Genomic DNA, 18,134 nt, shown 5'->3' on the forward strand with positions numbered 1-18,134 from the left:
TAATTGAACAACGGAAAATTACAATATAGACAATTTTAAATTCACAGTTCATAAAGTTGAAGGACTTTTTTAGGGCTTGGAATTCTTCTGTAAAAGTTAATGATTCCATAAAAAAGTCGCATATATGGTATTTATTACTTTATTAGATATGTTTATAATAAAACTCGTTCATTAACTGAGACATTCATATTCCTTTATTAATACTGAATTTCGATTAGTCTTAAAATTGGATTGGACTTTTAAAATGTAGCTATAAGTAAATGAATAAATGTAGTTCGACGCGTGCTTAATTTTGATGACTTTTTGAAGTGCAACGATAAACGAGAGTCTTGGGAAATCACTTGGCTGCTAATGCTGCTACCATTGGGGGCTCTTTACTTGCTTTCCGGAACTGGAGCGGAAGCTGGAGCGGCTGGCTCCTTATGCCCGTTGCCATTCTGGAAGAGATCCGATGGACCCACATGCTTGATGGGAATGACCCGCTCCTTGGGCTCCTCCTTGGCAACAAGTGGAGGAACTGTGATATTGAGAACTCCATCCTCCGACAAAGTGGAGACAATGGCATCCGAGTCGAACTCCTTGGGCAGCGGATAACGACGGACGAAGTGCCGGGAGACATGTCCATGATCATCCTCCCGCTCCTCGTGCTTTCCCTCGATCACGATGCAATCGTTGATCAGTTTGACGGTCAGTTCACCGGGCTGAAAGAGACCCACATCCAGGTGGACCTCAAAGTTGCCCTGCTTATTGGGCACACCACTCCTGCCCAGGGCGGCCAGCTCTCCGCTCCTTTTGTTGGCCACCAGGTGATGAGCATGTGCACCCATCCGTGCAATCATGCCCAGGGTGTGCAAATCCAGGTCATGATGCTGCCGCGAATGCATTCGCCTGTACATGCGATTCGGAAACATATCGTGGCCATAGTACATGGAGTCCGGGGAATCCAGGTTCAAGACAAAGGGAATATCTGGCATTTTTTTCTTTTTCTTAGCTTCTCTGTGTATCTAGCGGAAGTTCGATGAACCGACGACCTGTTTTCCTTTTTATAAAGTGTCCAAGGGTTGATTTGCCAGCGGGGGTATTAATTCACAATCTCAGCTGCAATTGGGCCCACAATTCACCTTGACTTTTCTGACTCGAATGTGGAGTTTTACGGACTTGCTGCACCCTTTTATAGAGCCGGAGGAGCTTTCCCCCACTGCCGTTGAGCTTTTCTGGAGCAGCAACTCGGGGTTTTTGGATGATTCTGGGGCGACTTCTGGGAACCTTCTGGTGGCCAAGCTTTTGGAGATGTGCCAGTGCCGCTGGCTAAACCGCAGACAGCATTCAAATTTGATCCGACATAGCGGATGCTGCTGTACAGTGGAACCTCTGTAACATTAACTACTGAGCGGAGAGAATCTTGTAATAATATGAATAATTTTTTAATTTTAATAAATGAATATGAATCTTTCTTAACTGCTTTTAACATGTTACTACTACTTACCTAGTAGTTAATACCTACCCACTTACTACATATACATACATTGATAAAAAAAATGGATATGAAATGATACTCGATTTAATAAAATTTTAAAATTAATTCGAAATTTTAGACGAATATTCCAATAAACAAGATTTTCCTTCCTTCTATTTTGTAAGCTAAAGATTTTAAATAATTGTAGACAAATAATTCACTTCATTCTCTATAAGAAATAAAAATTAGCTAGAACAAAATATTACCCATAAATAATTTGATTTCCAATGCTGATATGTATTTTTTAATCGATCTTAAGGAGTAATTTAATTTGGCTCAACTTACAACCAAAAAATATCCAATATCAAGCTAGCCAGACTGTAGGCAGATAGCATGCTATGTATAGAAGACTATCCCAACCGTTTCGAATTTGAAATTCAAAGTGAAATCGGATCGAGAGCCCCGACCGGCGCCGTTTTCAGCGGACAATTAGCGGCATCTCCAGCGCCGGCGTCATGAAAACTACCTAAACAAACAAGGCGACACCACAATAATCAGACTGCGATAAGCCGACTTGAGCAAATATACACACCCGAATCGCGAATCTCGAGCGCCATAAATGAATCTCTTGGGGACGGCTAGCAAGTCAGTTGTTCTCCAGCTGGCGAAGCAAGTGAAATTCGTGCTGCATCTTACTACAATGGCCACCTACGAACAGGTTAAGGATGTGCCCAACCATCCGGAAGTCTATCTCATCGACGTCCGGCGGAAGGATGAGCTTCAGCAGACGGGATCTATTCCAGCCAGCCTTAATATTCCCTGTAAAATAAACACTTTCCATTCTATTTTTTGTAAATATTCATTTTTGTTTTTTACATTTAGTGGATGAACTGGACAAAGCCCTCAGTTGTGATGGTGCTTCTTTCAAGAACAAATACGGACGATCCAAGCCGGGAAAAGAGTCTAGGATCATATTCACCTGCCGCTCGGGAAAACGTGCCTCAGAAGCAGAGCAAATTGCTAAGAACCAAGGATACTGCAAGTGGGTTAAAAGATCTTAAATTGGTCGGAATATTATAAATGGTTTGAGTATTGTTTTCAGTGTGGTGCTCTACAAAGGCTCGTGGATTGAATGGGCCCAAAAAGAGGGACTTAAAGCTTAGCCGAATTTATAACTATTTGGATTTTAAATTACATATATAGTAAATAAATTTTATAGTAAATAAAAAACACGTGGGAAAAGGGTTTTGGAATAAATATGAACTTATAAAATGACGCAAAACAGCTTTCTTTCAATAATAAATAGGTCAAACTTATCCCTACCAATGTAAAATATCTTTTTCAAACTTAAAATATATTTAATATATATGGAATAAATTATTTATGTATATTTATAATCGCTATTGTTTTTATGACAAGAAAAATACATATTATGAATACCATAAAATGTACCTTTTTTGAACTACGCCCATGGAAAAGCTTATCAACACCTATACACTCGCATTTAGAAAGAGAGCCATTCTATCCAACTCTCTCTTTCCCTCGCCATAAAAACTGACCTGACTCAAGGCGCCAAAAAGAGAGAAATTCGTTGAGCGCTAAAATAAAAGGTAAATAAGGAACCTTCCGAGAACCCAGAGTACCCGAAACTTCTACAAACTTCTCTAAAAGGCCAGAGAACCACCCCTATTTAAGTGCCATTACTCGATTTCAGGGAAAGCGGAAGATTGCATCAGCAAAGGGCAAAGAAAATTCGAGAGAATGCCGGTGGTTTCTAGATTATATGGACTACCTCTCTGCCAAGAGTATAAATAGAAACTGGTGGAGCAACGTTCTCTCAGTTCAACAAAATCAAATCAACAGACAACAACTCGCGAAAAATAAAATAAACTTAAATTTCACCAGCTTGATAAAAAATAACAAAGCTAAAAAACTACAACAAACGATAATAAAATATAAAATATCTCAAGATCTCAAGATTTAAAAAGACAGATAACGAAATAAAAAACTTGAAATATTCTATTTCAAAACATAACCGAATATTTCAAAGCAACCAATTCCGGAATTTCATCAGACAAAAAGACACTTTAGTTAAAGTATAAGCACCAGATCATAATGCGTTCCCTACCGATGTTTTGGCGTATGGCTGAGGAGATGACCCGGATGCCACGCCTCTCCTCGCCCTTCCAGGCCTTCTTCCACGAACCGCCCGTTTGGAGTGTGGCCCTTCCGAGGAACTGGCAGCAGATTGCCCGCTGGCAGGAGCAGGAGTTCGCCCCACCGGCCACCATTAACAAGGAGGGCTACAAACTCACCCTGGACGTCAAGGACTACAGCGAGCTGAAGGTCAAGGTGCTGGACGAGAGCGTTGTCCTGGTGGAGGGCAAATCGGAGCAGCAGAAGGGCGACCAGGGAGGCTATAGCTCCAGGCACTTCCTCCGACGCTTCGTCCTGCCGGAAGGATACGAAGCGGACAAGGTGACCTCCAGTCTGAGCAGCGACGGCGTCCTGACCATCAGTGTGCCCAATCCTCCGGCGGTCCAGGAGAGCCTCAAGGAGCGTGAGGTGCCCATCGAACAGACCGGGGAGCCGGCCAAGAAATCCGCTGATGAGCCAAAGATCGAGAACAAACAGCAGTGATATAATGAGCTCCTATTAAAAGTAAACACATGCTAGTGAAGCCCCTATTTATAGTTAGATCTATCCATCCTTACCAAGAAAATTTTAGGACTTGTAAAATTAATAGGTTAATTCGTAAACCTTTTAGATTTGTAGAAGAAAATACATGCTCACAAGATTATTAAGCGAAATACTGTCTTTATTTTTGGGTTGGGATCTTGACATGGTATATGATATTATATTATATGATAATGTTTATATGTACCTACATATGTATATTGAGTATCCGTTTTTATTTGAACCAATTCCTTTCCTTAGATGGAAATATATTATATGATAAGTACAATATACTGTGTACATGGTACTTATTTCAGTTCTTGTTTTAAAACATTATTTATTGAAACTTTCTCTTGGAAATCTAAAGATACCTTGCCTTAGATGGAAATACTTTAAAGACCCCCCAGAAATACTTTCCATTTTAGTCTATATTTATCTGGCACCTTGGCCCCATGCCTCCTACCTTTTCCGCTTCCTTCGATGATTCCGGTGACGTAGCCACTTGACGCGGGTCCAACTGGCCGTAATATTGTCGTGTGCACCTCGTTGGCCTCGCCGCTGCACTTGGCCGATCCGATTCGTTGCGAGAACCCATCCGATGCGCCTCGTCCGGATGACTCATCCACCGTCTCCGCCATCCGCCATCAGCCATCCGCAATCCGCGTACGGCGAGGCCAGTCGACCATCTATAAAAGAACTGACGGCGGCGGCGACAAGTTTTATAAGAATTTCAAACCCGTACGCTAGCGGATCGTTGCCCTAATCCCGTCGAGAAATGTCTCTGGTGCCCACTACATATCGCGATTTGTCGCGCGAATTCGATCGTCCTCGTCCGCTCTACCAGCCACCTTATGACTTCCAACTATATCCGTATTTGTGGGATGATCCGCGTGTCTGGTGGCCTTCGACACATACCAGCAGGAGCGACCTGCTCCGACCTCTGGATGAGCTGGTGTCGCGGCGGGTGCGGAATCAGTTGATCCAATCGACGCCCTACGAATGGTCCCATCCCATGCGGTGGGATAACTACTATTCCGGCGAGCGAGTCCATGTGGATGAGAAGGGTTTCCGAGTGGACATAGATGTGCGGCAGTTTCATCCGCACGAAATCGTGGTCAAGACCAATGACGACTATGTGATTGTCCAGGGCAACCACAATCGTCGGAACGAGGGATCCAATGGCCTGGTGGAGAGGCACTTTGTGCGGAAGTATCTCCTGCCACGCGGCTACAATGCCAACGAGGTAATCTCGGACATATCCAGCGATGGCATCCTCACCATCAAGGCTCCACCACCGCCACCAGCTAAATACTACTCTCCCGGGGAGCGTTTGGTCCGCGTCCATGAGACTGGCAAGCTGGCCCTGCCCTGGAAATAAACCACGATCCCGGCATGGATGTGTTTACCAAACGCAAAGATCTACCCATCAAAAGCGCCTAACTCAAGGTGAACTATTTTCGGACAGCAAGCAAGTGCAGCCGATCATTTGAATTGGATTCAAACATAAATAAAATACAAATTGTACTCGTAGGTAATATATAAAATGCGCAATAAATATTTTCTAGAAACACTGGGGTTTACGGAGGGGTCTTGGCCCCGTCGCGCCCAAATGCAGGCGTCAATGTTTTTGGTGGTAAAATACTTCCTTATACTTGTACGGAACTTTCCTTTAAACACTAATTAAAAATTGTTGATCTTCAGAATATTAACTCTTTAGAAGATACATCATGCTATATAGTTCCCTATCTCTGATATTTTAATAGCTACTAATTAATGGAAAATGCATAAATTAAAAGCTATCGCAAGTACTAGCATCACAGAAATTATTGCAGTAACATTTGTTTTAATCTTAATTTTTGACATACTCCAAACAAGCATTGTGGTCTTTATAAAGACTCTTTACAAGAAGTATAAAATATAGAGTTCAGGTTTTTCTTTCAATCTAACTTCCCGAAAAATAAAGACAACAAAATGAAGTTTAACTTTTCACACCAGGTGATTTAATAACTTATTCTTTAAGTCTTTAGCTCGTTACAAATGCAATGAAATAAATAAGGAACACACATATTTGTGAGGGAATGATGGGTGCTTTGGGAGTACAATATGGAGTTAATGCTCTTAATGATTTTTAGGAATACAACAGGAATTCGATGATCTCCAGATCGGCTCTACTTGGCGCCGGTGCTGGCCTTAGGGGTGCCGTTGGTGGCTCCGTTCTCCTTGCCCTTCAGCTCGCTGGCCTGATTCGGCTTGACGTTGAGGTGGGCGGGACCCACTTGCTGGATCTGGATGACGCGCTCCTTGGACTTGTCCTCGATGGCCTGCGGCTTGGGAATGCTGACGGTGAGCACGCCATCGGAGGATAGTTGCGAGACAACCTGCTCCGGCTTGTAGCCCTCGGGAACCTTGTAGCGACGCACAAAGTGCCGCATGATGTAGCCATGGTCATCCTGGCGCTCCTCGTGCTTGCCCTCCACCAAGATGGAGTCGTCCACCACCTTGACGTTGAGCTCACTGGGCTTGAACTGGGCCACGTCCATGCACACCTGGAAGCCATCCTTGCCCACCTGTGCGGTGGCTGGCCAGTGGATGTCGTTCTGGTTGGCCATCTGGCGACGAAGGGCCAACACCTGGCCGGCGGGCGACGAGGGGCAGATGGGCGAGGCGCAGGGGCAACCGTTGATCGAGCGGCGACGCTGATTGCCATGGGGCTGCAGGTAGTGGGGATTCACTCCCAGGCCAAACTCGTAAATGGGGCTGCGGGGCTCCTGGAGTTCGTCCACCAGCGAAAGAAGAGTAGATAGCGCCATTTTGGTTTTGACTTTTTAGGTTAGACTTTCGCGGAAATATTTCTTCTTTTTTTTTGGTTAGGTTGAATGAACTTTTGTGACTTGCAAAGGTATTTTATTCCTTTTCCTTTTATAATTTTCTTTCTTTTTAAAGTTCAAGTTGCTTGTTTGGACTTGTTGGCTTGTTTGCTGTTCGATTTTTGAATTCGATCTGTGCTCTCTTCGTCAGCCAGCGCTGCTTTTATAGCCCGCTGAGCTTTTCTCGAAGAGTCTGGAATGAGCGAGAAAAAGAGAAGAGCGGAGAGAGAGAGCGCACACAGAGAGAAAACAACTAAAACTGAGGGTAACTTTGATGAACACCGTTTCTAGACAAACAAATAAGTTTGTTTTGGGACTTTTCGCCAGAAAATTCAACAATTGGAAGTCTTTTAAATTAGACTACATCTCAAAAAACTAAAAAACTGAGAGAAAGAACGCCAAACAATCAATATTTTTTTCTGTGTAAAAAGAGAGCGGAGAGCGCATGTGTGGGTGATAGTAAGTGAGAGAGGGAGAGTTAAGTTTGGGGAGGGCGAAAATTCTAGAAGAGTCCAGCAAACACCAGAGTAAAGAGAGTTCTCGCAATTTCCTAGGCTGCGTGCAAAAGAGAAAGCCGGCTAACGGCAAACAAAACAAAACTGCATTTTTCTTTATTCTGTTTTTCCTCTTTATTGTTAAGTACATTATTTCGTGTTTCTGTCTTTAAGTTTTACTGGAATACTTGTAGTTGTTGTCACATATGTTTTTTAGGAAATCATACATTTATCGCCCGCTATCTCCCACGCTTAGTAATTGAGTGCTTTTTCCCGTCAGCTTTCTCGGCTCTTTTTGTGAAATGCAAAAGAAAACACAAGAAACATTTATGGAATAAAACGCACGCCTACTCGTGCTGGTTATTATTTGATCTTAATTAACTGGTTTTGTTTTTCTTATTTTTGTGTTATTCAGTCTTCACTTGGCCAGCTCCTCAGCTCCCTTGGCTGCAGTGGCTCCGTTTTCGCCCTGGTTCTTGGCCAGGAGTATGGCCGCATCCACGGCGGCCAGCTCCTCGCCGCCTTTCTCTACCTCCGCTTTCTCCACCTTCTCCACCTCCACCTTCGCCTTCTCCTCTTTGCTCTCGTCTGCTTCTGTGGGAACTTCGGGTTTCTTGGCCAGCGGCATTTCCACATCCTCGGGTGCTTCGGTGGTGGCTCCATTACCGTTATTCGAGGCGATGGCCACTTCGTTGGCATTGGCATCCTCTGCTTTCTGCTCCTCTTCGCTGGCCATAACGGGTTTTGGTGTGGGTGTGGGTGTGGGTTTGGGTTCCTCCTCCTTGGCAGCCTCTTCGTTTTTGGCAACCACTTCCAGGGGCTCTGGTTCTGCAACGCCATTGTTGGCACTGGAAGGGGCGGCTTCCACTGCAGCGGCGGCAGCGGTGGCAGCAGCCTCGCTGGAAAGAGAGGGCGAAAGAGCCGCCACTTCCGATGACGACGACGTCTCCATCTCTGCCTCCTCCTGACCATTGCCATTGCTCTCGGAGAGAGTCAGCGAGAGCGAGGGAGTCGGAGTGGAAGTGGGTGCAGTCGGAGTGGAAATGGTAATGGAAGTGGGTACGGGAACACTAACTGCCGCCGACTGCTGCTCTGGCTGCTGCTGCTGCTGCTGCTGCTCAGCCAGCTTCGGCGGCTGCGCATCCTTCTGCTGCTGCGAAATCTGCTGGATATCCACGATGCGCTCCTGCCGTTCCAGGCTTCCCTTGGCCACTGGAAGCGGTGGCGGCGCCTTGACCGTCAGAATCCCATCCGATGAGAGAGTGGAGTGCACCTCGTTGGGATCATAGCCCTTGGGCAGAATGTACTTGCGGATGAAGTGGCGCGAGATCACCCCGTGGCCATCCTCCTTCTCGTCGTGCTGGCCCTCGACCACGATGCAATTATCGATGGTCTTGACGGTCAGTTCGCTGGCGGCGAATTGCTTCACATTCATGCTCACCTGGAAGCCATTCCGATTGACCACCGAGTAGGCGGATTTGCTGGCCGTCGGCTGGCTGGCACTGCCACTTCCGCCGGAAGTGCCCTTCTCGCTGCCCAGCTCCTTTTCCAATTCCAACAGCGACTTATTGCAGCAAGCGGTCTTCGCACCGGCCACCCGATTGTACGGATGATGACGATGCTGCTGCACCGGCGACTGACCCTTGATGGGCACCCACATCATCGCATTTCCACGCCCCAGCCCCCGACTCATCTGTGGGGCATGCAACTGTGAGGTGGCATCCAGGGGATACAGCCCGAATCCGGCCGAATCATCTATATCCATGGCCAGACTGCGATTGAAATCGTGCAGCTCCTCAGCCAAATCGAGTATAAACGGTATCAGCGACATTTTCACTTTTTTTCCCCTTAGCTTTCGGTGCTTTTCAGAGTCTTTTTTTTTTTTAGTTTTTAGTAGTTTTGGGGGATTAGTTTGTTCTGGGAACCGGCGGCGATCCGTTCTGGTCTCCAACTGGACTGCGTTTGAGCCCTTATGGCTGAATGCCGGCGCTTTTAAGCGACCGTGCAGCGCTGAATGGAAAACCTGGTCACTTCCAGTCGCCTTCCAGGCCAGCTCCCAGGCGAAACTACTACGAAACTCCTCCAGAGAACTCGCCCAGGGGAAGGGATAGCAATAAAAACAGCCTGCCAGGCCATGTACTATGCCATTTTCTGGTATATAAACCGAAATAAGAGATACTTTTCCTATATCCCAGATAGCCAAAGAACAAAGAAAGTACTCGTATTCCAGTGCGAAACCAGACAAACTGCAGCGTTGCAGAAAAAAGAGGCAAACCGGCTTGGAACCGAGGGATATATGCACGAAAAACCCCCTCCAGAGATGCCATCTCCCTTCCACTGGAGATATATTTATATATATGTATACAAATGTACCCATATAGACGGGGTATATGTAAAGTGGTCGTGTTGCAGCTGAATTCCCATTGCCGGCATTGAGCGAACAGCTGAGAGTTTTGTGCCGGTTGCCGAGTCGCCGGCGATAAACAACTACAACAACAGCTGGGCCGCCGCCTGGAAGCTACAAATCCGCTGGAGCTGGAGCTGGAGGATTGGCAATCGCACACCGGCGTCGCGTAAACATGCGCACTGTCAGCGTCTGGAGCAACCCATACATATGGTCTGGCCATATACATATGTATCTACATGTGTACCCCATCGTACAGATGATGATATGCTGGATTTGTATATTGTTACATATGTAGCCAAGTGCAAGCCACGATGGTAACCGGTTGAAAAGCTCCAAAAAGCAACAACATCCAGACGATTGCCAGACAGTGGAGACTTTGCTAAAATTTAGTGGGGCCCCGAACTCAACTCCGGGATACTAAAAGATATATATGTATCTGTATGCCCATTGCAGTGGGGAAAAGAGCAAAAACCTTCAGAGACTGCTGCGTTTGAGATGCCCCCTTATATGCTATTCCGCACTCAAACTCGCAATGTACTTGCCTTTATTTACCCAACCGGGGGGAGATATCTGCCGGAGCATTTCGTACATTATGTGACCACCTTTTCGAATAGACAACTTCCATTGCGTTGGCGTTGGATTGTGTAAACCCCGGGCACATACCGCATGTACTCTGGGGAAAGGAAAAGCAACAAAAAATGGGGCCATAAATAACAACTTGAATGATATAAGAACGACGGATCGAGTTCTATAATAACATATTCTTTAGCTTGGAGGGCTACTACTTATTTACAATGTACATACATTCCCGTATGTATTTTTTCTATTTTTAACAAATTGTACTTTCATTTGATACATTTTTCAATAAACAATTTTAATAAATCGCTGTTATGTGTATGTTTTTTTTTTAAATACAAAAAGCGTTAAGTTATACGTTAAAAATTTGTTTGAAAATCTATTATTCGCTGACCACATGATTACCAAAAAATCCTCAACAGTAGAACAGTATACGTATTTTAAAGAAAAATCAATAAACTATTATTTTTTTTAATTGAACTAAAAAATTACATCATAAAGGTTGTAACAATTTTTTTTTAGTTCCGTAATTTCTTACTTTACTTTTACATTTACTGTCACTTTCTTCGTTAAGTGAAACTTAAACCTAAGGACGGCAAATAAGAGTTATTTGTGTTTTTTCTTTTAAAAGGCCTAGTCAGAATTTTGAATTGAAAAGTAAAAAAATACGCTCTTTATGATCTTGTCCACAAGGTAGTAATCAATCAGCAACTTTGGAGAAAAAAAACAAATCTATATCAACGCTTGCCTAAAAATAAAAAAATGTAATTGGTTACAATTTAAACAAAGATCTAAGTAGGAATTTTCCAATAAAAATCACATGAACCCTTTTTATTTTTACATCGTTTTTAGAAAGTGAATAGCACACATTATTTTCATAAAAAAACATCGGCCAGATCCCATCTACACTAAACGCTCTTAAAAAATGTACACATACCTTTCTTTTTATTAACCAAACAAAATTCTCCATCAATATATCATAGATTCATGTCTTTAAATTACTTTTCTCTACCTAAGAACATTATTCTTTCAGATTCATTTTAAAAAAACAGAATGTCTATATAGTCTCGAATTTTCGCGAAAGAACTCCATCCTTCGAGGTCGCTGTCCCTTTCTATCTGGCATATACACATAATATTTGACGGTGCTGATGCAGCGACTTATCACTCCAACAGGCCTTTTAATCTCATCCCCCTCTGGATTGCTCATTGTCCATAGCGATACTCTTACTTTCAATGGCAGATAATGCGTAATTCCTGCAAATTCGAGAATTTTTTGCGATATTTTCAGGCTCGAGAAGTTTCGTGGCCCTCCTAGATGTTTGTACCGTGCCCCTTGCGCACAGATACGGCACACACACACAGCGGCGCCACTCGCACAGATACAACAGCGCACGCATACAATGAAAGCGGGCGGTTGTATAAATAGCCGGCGTTTTCGTCCAACCGGCATCAGTTGAATTCAAACAACCGAAGCGATAACAGCTAAAACGAAAGCAAAAGCGAAAGTTACCTATCAACAAAAGTACTTTGAAAAGTATCTTAATAAGGCATCTAATCTCATACAAGATACAAATTAAAGAATCTTATTGAAAGTTACCTAGCTAAAGCGAAAGTTACTTAAAAAAAGAAGTACTTTGAAAAAGAGTCTTTCCTAAAGAATCTTATTTTATAAAAAGAAACCTTAAAGAACCCTATTGAAAATGGCAAACCTTCCGCTATTGTTGAGCCTTGCCGACGATCTGGGCCGCATGTCGATGGTGCCCTTCTATGAGCCCTACTACAGCCAGCGGTCCAGGAATCCCTACCTGGCATTCGCAGTTCCCATGGAGCAGCAGTTGCGCCAGCTGGAGAAGCAGGTGGGCTCTTCGTCGGGAGCCTCGGGAGCCGTTTCGAAGATCGGAAAGGATGGCTTCCAGGTCTGCATGGATGTGTCGCACTTCAAGCCCAGCGAACTGGTGGTCAAGGTCCAGGACAACTCGGTCCTGGTGGAGGGAACCCATGAGGAGCGCGAGGACGACCATGGCTTCATCACCCGTCACTTCGTCAGGCGCTACGCCCTGCCCGAAGGCTATGAGGCCGACAAGGTGGCCTCCACTCTGTCCTCCGATGGCGTCCTAACCATAAAGGTCCCCAAGCCACCGGCCATCGAGGACAAGGCCAACGAGCGCATCGTCCAGATCCAGCAGGTGGGTCCAGCCCACCTCAATGTCAAGCAGAATCCCAAGGAGCAGCCGGAGCAGGAAAACGGCAAGGACAAGTAGGGGATGCATTCCCAAGGACTCGCTGTATTTAACCATTATCAAAGTCATGTATCTGTTATACAAGTTGTATAAGTTGTATAAGTTGTATAAGTTGTAGTTAACCGGGGACACCCAACCATACTATGTATAAGCCATTAAGGGTGTCCTGCTTTAATCTTAATTTGGAATTTAAAATTTAAATTACTTAAATTGGCTGAATTAATATTACCAATAAATTTAAGAAATATATAAAAAATTTAAATATCTATGGTACTTTTCTCTGGGTGGTTGAGTTTAATGGCTGTCAAGACTTTAAGAAACTTAACATTTGTATCCCTGGGGTTCTGTTATATTTATACAAGGAACCAACCCGTCCTACATATTAAATCTAAAGGTTTTACTTTTAGAAAAGAAAAGTTGATCGAGGTTAACTACGATTTTATAAAAGTATCTCAAAGTATTGGAATTTGATTGGTTGATTTGGATTTATCTAGCCTTATTAATCAGATTGCACTTTCATTTATTAAATTTTTCAATAAACAATTTTAATAAATCGTTTTCATGTGTATTTAATTTTTAAAAAAAATATAAAAGGCCTTAAGTTATGCAATTATAATTTGTTTTAAAATCTATTACTCAGAGACGACACGGTTCCCAAAAAATTCTAAAGAGTAAGCTATTAAGCTTTTAACTATTTTTCAAAAATTCCCTAACTTCATACTTCACTTTCAAATTTACTTTCACTTTCTTTTTAAGGGGAAACATAAACCCAAGGACCGTAAGTAAAAGGTATTTCTGATTTTTAATTTAAAAGACCTACTGAGAATTTTGATCTTAAACGTCAAAAATCACGCTCTTTATAATCTTGTCCACAAAGTATCAAACAATCAGCAAATTTGGAAGAAAATACAAATCTACTATATTAACGCTTAACAAAAATGCATTATTTCCGCCTAATTGGTTAAAATTTAACGAAGATCTAAGTAGCCATTTTCAAATAAAAATCACAACAACCCTTCTTGTTATTTTTACATCGTTTTTAGAAAGTGAATAAAGTACATTACTGTCATACAAAAAACAGCGGTCAGTTCCCATCGAAACAAATTTCTTTATTAAGAAATCATAGATTCGTGCCTTTAAACTAATTTTCTCTACTTAAGAACATTATTCTTTCAGATTAATTAGAGTTAATAGCTTGATACAGATTATTCGAAATTCCTGCAAATTCGAGAACTTTTTGCAATATTTTCAGGCTCGAGAAGTTTCGTGGCCCTCCTAGATGCTTGTACCGTGCCCCCTTGCGCACAGATACGGCACACACACACAGCGGCGCCACTCGCACAGATACAACAGCGCACGCATACAACCTAAGCGGGCGGTTGTATAAATAGCCGGCACTTTCGTCCAGCCGGCATCAGTTGAATTTAAACAACCGAAGCGATAACAGCTAAAGCAAAAGCGAAAGCGAAAGTTACCTATCAACAAAAGTACTTTGAAAAGTATCTTATTAAGGCATCTAATCTCATAAAAGATACAAATTGAAGAATATTATTAAAAGTTACCTAGCTAAAGCGAAAGTTACTTATAAAAAAAAGAAGTACTTTGAAAAAGAGTCTTTCCTAAAGAATCTTATTTTATAAAAAGAAACCTTAAAGAACCCTATTGAAAATGGCAAACCTACCGCTGTTGCTGAGCCTTGCCGACGATCTGGGCCGCATGTCAATGGTGCCCTTCTATGAACCCTACTACTGCCAGCGGTCCAGGAATCCCTACCTGGCATTCGCAGTGCCCATGGAGCAGCAGTTGCGCCAGCTGGAGAGACAGGTGGGCTCTTCGTCGGGAGCCTCGGGAGCCGTTTCGAAGATCGGAAAGGATGGCTTCCAGGTCTGCATGGATGTGTCGCACTTCAAGCCCAGCGAACTGGTGGTCAAGGTCCAGGACAACTCGGTCCTGGTGGAGGGAACGCATGAGGAGCGCGAGGACGACCATGGCTTCATCACCCGTCACTTCGTCAGGCGCTACGCCCTGCCCGAAGGCTATGAGGCCGACAAGGTGGCCTCCACTCTGTCCTCCGATGGCGTCCTAACCATAAAGGTCCCCAAGCCACCGGCCATCGAGGACAAGGCCAACGAGCGCATCGTCCAGATCCAGCAGGTGGGTCCTGCCCACCTCAATGTGATGCAGAATCCCAAGGAGCAGCCGGAGCAGGACAACGGCAAGGACAAGTAGGGGATCCATTCCCAAGGACTCGCTGTATTTAACCATTATCAAAGTCATGTATCTGTCATATAAGCTGTAGTTTACCGGGGACACCCAACCATACTATTTATAAGCCATTAAGGGTGTCCTGCTTTAATCTTAATTTGGAATTTAAAATTTAAATTACTAAAATTGGCTGAATTAATTTTAACAATAAAAATAAATTATCTACTATTACAAATTTAAATTTCTTTGGTACTTTTCTCTGGGTGGTTGAGTGTTAGGGCTGTCAAGACTTAAAGAACTATATGTACATACATACATTAGTATCTCAGGGGCTCTGTTATATTTATGCAAGGAATCGGCCTGCCTAATAGATCTAAAGGTTTTACTTTTAGAAAAGAGAAGTTGATCGAGGTTTATTACGATTTAAAAAAAAGTATCTCAAAGCATTGGATTTTGATTGGTTGAATAAACCTGTAGTTAGTTTTGTATCTTTACTGCTTCTTATAAATGGATTTTTTAGGAACCACTCTGTATTACATATGTAAATATGAACGTACTGAAAATATTTGAAATTTACAAAGGCGATACCTTGGCTTAAAGAAAGCTCAGAAAACATTTATTTTTGGGGCAAATACATATTTTGATCTTGTAATTTTGTCCGAAGGTCGAAAGAGGTACATAGTATGTACCACATACATACATACGTATGATACAAATGTAAAATAATAATAGTCATGTGTACATGAATTTTCCAGAAAGCGACTATAAATAATAAATAAAAAATCTTTAATTGCCCCGGTTCCCGACTTCGCGAAGCAGTAGCGAAAGCAGGCTGCGAAAATGTTTGCTGCAAACAAAAGAACGGCAAACATGGGAAGCAGCAAGAAGCGAAGCGGGAGTTCAATGCACCTGGTCCACTGAAAACACAGAATATCAGCTCCGTTGCACTCTGCACAGACAGCGTTTAAAATTCCGATAAGAGAAGGAAATGCTTTAAATAAATATTGCACTTAAGTACGAATGTATGTACTGTCGTTTAACTGTTGTTTATGCTTTATTTTTTGCACAGAGAAACTCCCAGAAAAGAAATGTCAAGAACTTTCTAGCTTCCTCTCGCTCTCTCTATAAAATGCCGGCTGTGCCAGAAAGAGCGAGAAAATGCGAGAGAGAACCTTGTTGAATTCAAGGGCGTGGGGCTAGAACAACCCAAAAGGGGTTTGTAATGTCAAACTAAAAAACAACTTAGAAGACCAAAAAAAAAATGTTTTTAATAATATCTTTGTTTTCCCATTAAGAGCTAAGAAAATAAAGAAATAAGTAATCACTTAACTAAATTTATGTCTTTGGAATTGATACAAAAATTAAGTTTTTTTAGTTATATATGTTATTCTAAAATCTAACCATTTTTGTAATACCTTTAATAAATTTTTCTTTGTACATTTCTTTACCCTTCATAAATAATCACATGCCTAATATTAATTTTTTTTAATAATTATAATTATTTTAGTTTTTGATTTTTTCCATAACTAATTATTTAATAGCGTTTCCCCGATAGCAAATGATTACTTCACCCCCTTTAAATTACTTTACAGCCGCCCCTGGTTGCATTGCACTAGTGTGTGTGAGCCCGGCGTCGGTATAAAAAGCCGGCGTCGGCGTCGATGGAGCACAGTCGAAATTCAAAAATTGAAGGGAGAAGTCTATCAAAGCTTCATCAAAAAAGCGAAAAAAAGTATTTTCTTTGTCTAGACAGGATTGTGATTTAAATACAAGAAAAAGCAAAGATGTCCATTGTACCACTGCTTCACTTGGCCCGGGAGTTGGATCACGACTACCGCAGCGACTGGGAGCACTTGCTGGAGGATGACTTTGGGTTCGGAGTCCATGCCCACGATCTGTTCCATCCCCGTCGTCTGATGTTGGCCCCCAGTGTCTTGGGTCGTCGCCGCTTCTCGCCCTACGAGCGGAGTCATGGCCATCATCATCACCAGTTGGTGCCACGTCGTTCGGCGGCCGGTGGTCCCAATTCCCTGCTGCCCGCCGTGGGCAAAGATGGCTTCCAGGTGTGCATGGATGTGTCGCAATTCAAGCCCAATGAGCTGACGGTCAAGGTGGTGGACAAGACGGTGGTGGTGGAGGGCAAGCACGAGGAGCGCGAGGATGGGCACGGCATGATCCAGCGCCACTTTGTGCGCAAGTATACGCTGCCCAAGGATTTTGACCCCAACGATGTGGTGTCCACCGTCTCCTCCGACGGGGTGTTGACCCTCAAGGCCCCACCGCCGCCCAGCAAGGAGCAGGCCAAGCCGGAGCGTATTGTCCAGATCCAGCAGACGGGACCCGCCCACCTGAGCGTTAAGGCGCCCGAAACTTCAGAGGGAAAAGCCGAAAATGGCGGCGGCGAGAAAATGGAGACTGGCAAGTAAGCCAAGCGAAGAAAAAGCAGAAGAAGCAACCAAGATTCGCTGGCGAAGAATAGGAAGAAGAATTTAACGAAGAAAAAGGAAGAGAGTGTTGCAGCTCTGCTCGGAGAGTGCAAGACTAAAAAGGGGATACTACCCAAAACACACCCATTGTATTACTCTCTCTTATAAAAAAACCCCCCACACACACACATCAACACATCTTAGACCTAAGCGATTTTAAAATCCACTTATCATTACAAAAAAAACCACATTTTAGTCTGTATGATTAGGCTAAAAACTGGAGAATTCAATGCTCCCTTTGAGTTTATACTTTTTGTAATAAGAACAGGCGCAACACTCGGGAGTACTTTGCATTTCTTTTGTGAAAAAAACCAATAAATATGCGAAAAAAAATCAGCTGGCGTGTTTTTAATTGTTTCTCCCCTTTTTCTTTCCTTAATTTGCATTTCAGGTAAACCTGTTTTTTACTGGATGTTCACTTCGAAGGGGCTTTACTTGCATTTTCCGTCCTTGTCCTTGATTTTGGTTACCTTTCTGAATGACGTTTTAAATACGTTTCAATGGAATTGTCATTTTTAGGATTTTTTAAAGTAATTGAAAAGAAATTTTTTAAATTATGCTTAGGGTCCTCCATCCCCATTTTCTATTATTGGCTTGGCTTTCACATTTTAGCTTATTTCATTTGATGTATTGATGGTGATGATATATGTATATATTTTCCAATTGAAGTAAGTACGATTCCTGACATTCTATATTAATTTATTTCGAATTACGTATGTATAAAA

General features: G+C 42.9%; 9 protein-coding genes across 9 annotated transcripts; 6 read left to right on the forward strand and 3 right to left on the reverse strand.

The window, feature by feature from the left end:
• Positions 1-171: 171 nt before the first annotated feature.
• On the reverse strand, positions 172-1,239 carry LOC119553173 (heat shock protein 67B3). The gene has a single exon (XM_037863412.1). It carries the CDS (start codon positions 972-974, stop codon positions 375-377), a length of 600 nt encoding a protein of 199 aa, XP_037719340.1. The 5' UTR covers positions 975-1,239; the 3' UTR covers positions 172-374.
• Positions 1,240-1,857: 618 nt separating this feature from the next.
• On the forward strand, positions 1,858-2,686 carry LOC119553174 (rhodanese domain-containing protein CG4456). The gene is made up of 3 exons (XM_037863413.1): positions 1,858-2,277; positions 2,339-2,498; positions 2,559-2,686. Exons 1-3 carry the CDS (start codon positions 2,076-2,078, stop codon positions 2,617-2,619), a joined length of 423 nt encoding a protein of 140 aa, XP_037719341.1. The 5' UTR covers positions 1,858-2,075; the 3' UTR covers positions 2,620-2,686.
• A 635-nt stretch (positions 2,687-3,321) lies between these two features.
• On the forward strand, positions 3,322-4,261 carry LOC119553181 (heat shock protein 22). Its single transcript, XM_037863422.1, has one exon. The coding sequence runs from the start codon at positions 3,572-3,574 to the stop codon at positions 4,094-4,096; it is 525 nt and encodes a 174-aa protein (XP_037719350.1). The 5' UTR covers positions 3,322-3,571; the 3' UTR covers positions 4,097-4,261.
• A 575-nt stretch (positions 4,262-4,836) lies between these two features.
• On the forward strand, positions 4,837-5,700 carry LOC119552997 (heat shock protein 27). The gene has a single exon (XM_037863016.1). The coding sequence runs from the start codon at positions 4,908-4,910 to the stop codon at positions 5,508-5,510; it is 603 nt and encodes a 200-aa protein (XP_037718944.1). The 5' UTR covers positions 4,837-4,907; the 3' UTR covers positions 5,511-5,700.
• A 404-nt stretch (positions 5,701-6,104) lies between these two features.
• On the reverse strand, positions 6,105-7,141 carry LOC119552996 (heat shock protein 26). The gene has a single exon (XM_037863015.1). It carries the CDS (start codon positions 6,940-6,942, stop codon positions 6,301-6,303), a length of 642 nt encoding a protein of 213 aa, XP_037718943.1. The 5' UTR covers positions 6,943-7,141; the 3' UTR covers positions 6,105-6,300.
• Positions 7,142-7,609: 468 nt separating this feature from the next.
• Positions 7,610-9,446, reverse strand: LOC119552995 (heat shock protein 67B1). Its single transcript, XM_037863014.1, has one exon. It carries the CDS (start codon positions 9,322-9,324, stop codon positions 7,912-7,914), a length of 1,413 nt encoding a protein of 470 aa, XP_037718942.1. The 5' UTR covers positions 9,325-9,446; the 3' UTR covers positions 7,610-7,911.
• A 2,487-nt stretch (positions 9,447-11,933) lies between these two features.
• On the forward strand, positions 11,934-12,958 carry LOC119553016 (heat shock protein 23). The gene has a single exon (XM_037863061.1). It carries the CDS (start codon positions 12,179-12,181, stop codon positions 12,737-12,739), a length of 561 nt encoding a protein of 186 aa, XP_037718989.1. The 5' UTR covers positions 11,934-12,178; the 3' UTR covers positions 12,740-12,958.
• Positions 12,959-14,132: 1,174 nt separating this feature from the next.
• Positions 14,133-15,164, forward strand: LOC119553015 (heat shock protein 23-like). The gene has a single exon (XM_037863060.1). The coding sequence runs from the start codon at positions 14,387-14,389 to the stop codon at positions 14,945-14,947; it is 561 nt and encodes a 186-aa protein (XP_037718988.1). The 5' UTR covers positions 14,133-14,386; the 3' UTR covers positions 14,948-15,164.
• Positions 15,165-16,600: 1,436 nt separating this feature from the next.
• Positions 16,601-17,741, forward strand: LOC119553014 (heat shock protein 27). Its single transcript, XM_037863059.1, has one exon. The coding sequence runs from the start codon at positions 16,708-16,710 to the stop codon at positions 17,347-17,349; it is 642 nt and encodes a 213-aa protein (XP_037718987.1). The 5' UTR covers positions 16,601-16,707; the 3' UTR covers positions 17,350-17,741.
• Positions 17,742-18,134: the final 393 nt, after the last annotated feature.

The sequence above is a fragment of the Drosophila subpulchrella genome, chromosome 3L (genome assembly GCF_014743375.2).
Source record: "Drosophila subpulchrella strain 33 F10 #4 breed RU33 chromosome 3L, RU_Dsub_v1.1 Primary Assembly, whole genome shotgun sequence".
In the NCBI taxonomy this organism is placed as follows: Eukaryota; Metazoa; Arthropoda; class Insecta; order Diptera; family Drosophilidae; genus Drosophila; species Drosophila subpulchrella.

Bases quoted from the DNA above. Each gene is read 5' to 3' on its own strand.
- LOC119553173 (XM_037863412.1), bottom strand. From the start codon at position 974: ATGCCAGATATTCCCTTTGTCTTGAACCTGGATTCCCCGGACTCCATG.
- LOC119553015 (XM_037863060.1), top strand. From the start codon at position 14,387: ATGGCAAACCTACCGCTGTTGCTGAGCCTTGCCGACGATCTGGGCCGC.
- LOC119553174 (XM_037863413.1), top strand. From the start codon at position 2,076: ATGAATCTCTTGGGGACGGCTAGCAAGTCAGTTGTTCTCCAGCTGGCG. The intron at 2,278-2,338 runs GTAAAATAAACA...TTTTACATTTAG, and splicing joins AGCCAGCCTTAATATTCCCT to TGGATGAACTGGACAAAGCC. The intron at 2,499-2,558 runs GTGGGTTAAAAG...TATTGTTTTCAG, and splicing joins AAGAACCAAGGATACTGCAA to TGTGGTGCTCTACAAAGGCT.
- LOC119553181 (XM_037863422.1), top strand. From the start codon at position 3,572: ATGCGTTCCCTACCGATGTTTTGGCGTATGGCTGAGGAGATGACCCGG.
- LOC119553016 (XM_037863061.1), top strand. From the start codon at position 12,179: ATGGCAAACCTTCCGCTATTGTTGAGCCTTGCCGACGATCTGGGCCGC.
- LOC119552995 (XM_037863014.1), bottom strand. From the start codon at position 9,324: ATGTCGCTGATACCGTTTATACTCGATTTGGCTGAGGAGCTGCACGAT.
- LOC119552997 (XM_037863016.1), top strand. From the start codon at position 4,908: ATGTCTCTGGTGCCCACTACATATCGCGATTTGTCGCGCGAATTCGAT.
- LOC119553014 (XM_037863059.1), top strand. From the start codon at position 16,708: ATGTCCATTGTACCACTGCTTCACTTGGCCCGGGAGTTGGATCACGAC.
- LOC119552996 (XM_037863015.1), bottom strand. From the start codon at position 6,942: ATGGCGCTATCTACTCTTCTTTCGCTGGTGGACGAACTCCAGGAGCCC.